Source organism: Tenrec ecaudatus, chromosome 1 (genome assembly GCF_050624435.1).
Source record: "Tenrec ecaudatus isolate mTenEca1 chromosome 1, mTenEca1.hap1, whole genome shotgun sequence".
NCBI classification, from domain to species: domain Eukaryota; kingdom Metazoa; phylum Chordata; class Mammalia; order Afrosoricida; family Tenrecidae; genus Tenrec; species Tenrec ecaudatus.
This window is the reverse complement of record NC_134530.1, coordinates 7,605,183-7,609,410: the sequence shown is the minus strand read 5'-3', so window position 1 is coordinate 7,609,410 and position 4,228 is coordinate 7,605,183. Positions and strand designations below refer to the sequence as shown.

General features: G+C 39.5%; 1 protein-coding gene across 1 annotated transcript; it reads left to right on the top strand.

Annotated features, from left to right (window-relative positions):
* Positions 1–1,546: 1,546 nt before the first annotated feature.
* Positions 1,547–3,551, top strand: LOC142457883 (olfactory receptor 7G2-like). Its single transcript, XM_075559256.1, has 2 exons — positions 1,547–1,669; positions 2,517–3,551. Exons 1-2 carry the CDS (start codon positions 1,547–1,549, stop codon positions 3,549–3,551), a joined length of 1,158 nt encoding a protein of 385 aa, XP_075415371.1.
* The last annotated feature ends 677 nt before the right edge of the window (positions 3,552–4,228 follow it).

Below are 4,228 nucleotides of genomic sequence, written 5' to 3'. Positions count from 1 at the left end.
ATGGTGTTCCTGGGACACTTTCCATTAAATACCCTCTGAGCTGAGGGTCCATCCAAGGTATAATAATGGCCACTTCCACCTTCTTGTGGCACCATTGTCTGCTACCTCTCCTATCTAAGTATCCAATTATCATTCCAAGGGTGCCGGCAGCTTAGAGGCAGGGCTCAACTCATTCAGCAGGGACTCTATGTTAAGTATTTTTCATGTAGCCCCTGCATTATGCCATGCTGCCTGCAAGGCCAAACTTCCTTGATCATCATGGTGATTTGACTATGGATTGGTTCACTGAAGGTTAGGTTGAAATATATTCATAGTGTCTCCCCAAGAAAATAAATATGACCTATGCCCCGCTAGATTCCCTACACTTATTGTTCAGCATCCCTTCCCACTGTGAAGTTAATCTTCCCCAATTGCCCATCAAACTCACCAACAAATATCAGCATCTTCTCCATGATGTAGATGATTCCCTCTCCTGGTGTTGACTTGAAGTTCTGAAAAGCTTCTGCGTCCATTCCTATGGGGGACCAATTACATGCTCCAGGCTTCTTTCTATGTTGTACGGCCTCAATTGGATGGTCATCCACCAATTCTCCCCTCTTAGTGAAGTGACCCCTGTCCATGTGGGGTCTCCTCTGTCACATGGGCTCTTGTGAAGCACGCACAAGGGCCTTGAGGTTTGTTTAATTGGTGTTTCTTCTTACAGTATACATTTTTGAACCCATCCAATATTCGTCCTTTGTGATAGACTTACTTTAATCAGCATAATGGTTTCCGGGTCATTTAATGTCATGTGGTGTTTCATGCTTTCATCTCTGTTTTATAGGGATGCTTAGTATTTCATTCTGTTTAGGTACCATCATTTACTTATCCATGCTTCCACTGTTGCTTATTTGGGTTGATTCCCATATCCAGCTATTGTGAACTGTGCTGCTATGGACATGGGAGTACACATCTCCACTCATATTTTGTCTCTTATTTTTTTTAGGGCATATGCCTAAGAGTAGAATTGCTGGATCCTATGGTTATTCGATTTCCAGTTGCAGTCCCAGAAACTCACAGGGGAATTAACACACTGATCTATAGGGAAACTATGAGTCAGCATCAACTCAGTGGCAATGAGAGAGAGATATGGATATTTACAAACCTATTGTCTAAATACTCAAACATTTGAACTGTACTTCCATACCTAATATTTAATTTGCATTTTTGAGACCATTGCTCAAGAGAGAATTCTATGATTATCTGAAAAGAACAGATTGACTTTCATCAAGAAAATAATTGTGGATCCATGTTTATAACATACATGATGTAGAAAAGTATAGAAATAGGGAAAGTGTGTCAAATAAGTTTAATTGACTTCACAATGTTGGAGAATTAACAATATATACTCCCAGGATAAAAGAGATAATACATGTGTTGGTTTAATGAGGACCTTTGGATATTGATCCTCTAGGGATATAAAACCTGCAAAAAGCGTGTGTATGACGTTACTCTGAAAGAATTCTTTCCCTGTAAGGAGGGATAATACGTGACCATACAGCCAGAGATGATCTTTTGTGCCCAGGAACTTAGTGATTCACACAGACTTTCTGTCTTTCCTGAGGAAAGACCTACTCTGTTCTACATCCAGAGTACATGGCAGCCATTAATGCTTGAGGATGTCAGCCAGGTAACCTAATGGCCATTAGTTTTCGTTTTGCAAGGGCAGGGGTGGGGGGGATTTGACTACAGGAAAGTCCAAGAACATATGCATGTGAGTAAAATAAGTGCAGGTAAAAATTAAGCTAGGACTCTCATGGGAAAGTTTTTTGTTCATAATTTTCTGGTCAAGTGTCTTTGTATCTTTACATGGCTGTCAGAGAAGTCACCAATTTGCTTGGTCTCTTGCTCTGCCCCTAAAATCAAGATGATTTCACAGTTGAGAAAACACCAAACCTTTTCAAACCATAATGAATCTGTCTTTCTCCACAGACTTGGAAATCTCCCAGTTTTTCCGTGAACAAAATTGCATGACATTTACTAGAACTTTGTGGTCTAAAAGATAGATTGAAACAGTGGCTGAAACAACAAGCTCAAGGGTAGAACAATTAGTAAGATGCCCCAGGACTGTAAGTGTTTCTTCCTGTGGTGCAGGGGTCATTATGAGTTGAAGCTGAGTTGATGGCCCCTAACAACAACATGGTGGTGGGGGAAGCAGAAGGCTTGTCATGTACAGCTTATCCTCGTCATTCTTAGAGTATCTTTTTATCATCACGAATGTGTGTCTCTGATCTACAGGGAATGTAATAGTGGCCCAAGTTTACTTATCAGCATGAAATCTTGGTTTATCATATTACCTTTAATAGATTTTAATAAATATTTAAATGTACACATAAACATAGATATTGGAAATAATAAAAATATACATTCTAGTTCATTTATGAAAAATGTGTTTTTTCATATTTGTCAAGATTCAAAACTCAAACCCAGAAGTAGGCTTTTGACATCCTCTTTTTTATTCTATTTCTTTGCACAAGAGCGAGTCTGTGTCCAGTGGTTCTGCTGCTGTTGCTATTTCCAGGAATACACATCTAATTGTCCTTTTCCTTGATAATTCCATCAGAGGCATCAACAGTCGAGCACCAGGAAACCACACAGTCATTACAGAGTTCATTCTCCTGGGACTCACAGATGATCCAGAACTTCAGCCCATCATTTTTAACGTGTTCCTGATGGTGTACCTGGTCACTGTCCTTGGAAACCTGCTCATTGTGTTCATTGTCATCTCTGACTCCCACCTGCACACACCCATGTACTTCTTTCTCTCCCATCTCTCCTTTACTGACATCTGTGTAAGCACAACTACCATCCCAAAGATGTTGATGAACATCCTCACAGAGAACCAGACCATCACTTTCACAGGCTGCCTCAGCCAGATATTCTTTGTCCTGGTTTTTTATGCTTTTGAAAATTTTCTTCTAGCAGCAATGGCCTATGACCGCTATGTGGCCATTTGCTCCCCACTGAGGTACACAGTCATCATGAATCCCTGCTTCTGCGGCCTACTCATGCTGCTTTCCTTGCTAACTAGTCTACTGGTTGCCCTGCTGCACAGTCTGATGATTTTGCATCTGTCTTTCTGCACAGACCTGGAAATCCCTCAGTTTTTCTGTGAACTTGCTCAGCTCCTCAAGATTGCCTGCTCCAGCACCCTCATTAATAACATCCTCATATACATTGTTGCTTCTATTTTGGTGGGTGTTCCTTTGTCTGGGATCATATTCTCTTACACCCAAATTGTCTCCTCTGTTTTGAGGATACAATCATCTAGTGGGAAGTATAAAGCTTTTTCCACCTGTGGGTCTCACCTGTCAGTTGTTTCGCTATTCTATGGAACAAGTGTTGGTGTGTATGTAAGTTCTTTATTTACAGAGTCTTCCAGAAAAACGGCAGTAGCCTCAGTGATGTACACTGTAGTGCCCCAAATGATGAATCCTTTCATCTATAGTCTGAGGAACAAAGACATAAAGGTGAGCTTGAGAAAATTCTTTGTTTGGAAGTCTTCTTTGTAATGACTGTATCATCTCTGATAATGCATTGATTACTCAGAACTGCCTGTGATAACACATTTTCACTATCAATCTCATTCTCACTCCATTTCATCATATAACATAATAATATGTGCATGATTATTCTTAGTAATAGTAGGCTATTTCAGCATCCTCAGTGATGAAACCTTTGGGATTAAAACTTAAGAGACTTCCCTCAAAAAGTAGAATAAAAGAGATTTTTTAAGAAGGATTTTTAGAGCCTTTACCAAAGTAGAACAGAAGTCTTGAAAATGGTGGCTTCATCCAAGGCCTAATTTTCCTCATGATTCTCTAGACAATCATTGCTCATGTAGATATAATACCATAGAGAGAATGTAATAGGCACAGAAAGAAAATTTCCAGGCTTTCTCAAGCTTATTTTTAGTAAAGTGTTCAATATAGACATCAGAAGGCATGTGCTCTGTAGAGTAAGTGTTTGATCCTATTGTACTGTTTCCACCTCCTATTATTTGGAAACTTTTACTATCATTAACATGATAAAGAGTGGCCATTACATTTATTGAATAAAGCTTCTTTGCAGAGGTGTTTAGTGAATGGGGATGGCTTGGGGTTTGTGATATTATAATCTGGGGTTTGTAATCATGATATAAAACTGGATGTCTATGAGTTGTTGCAAGGGAAATGGATTTTCTTTTAGA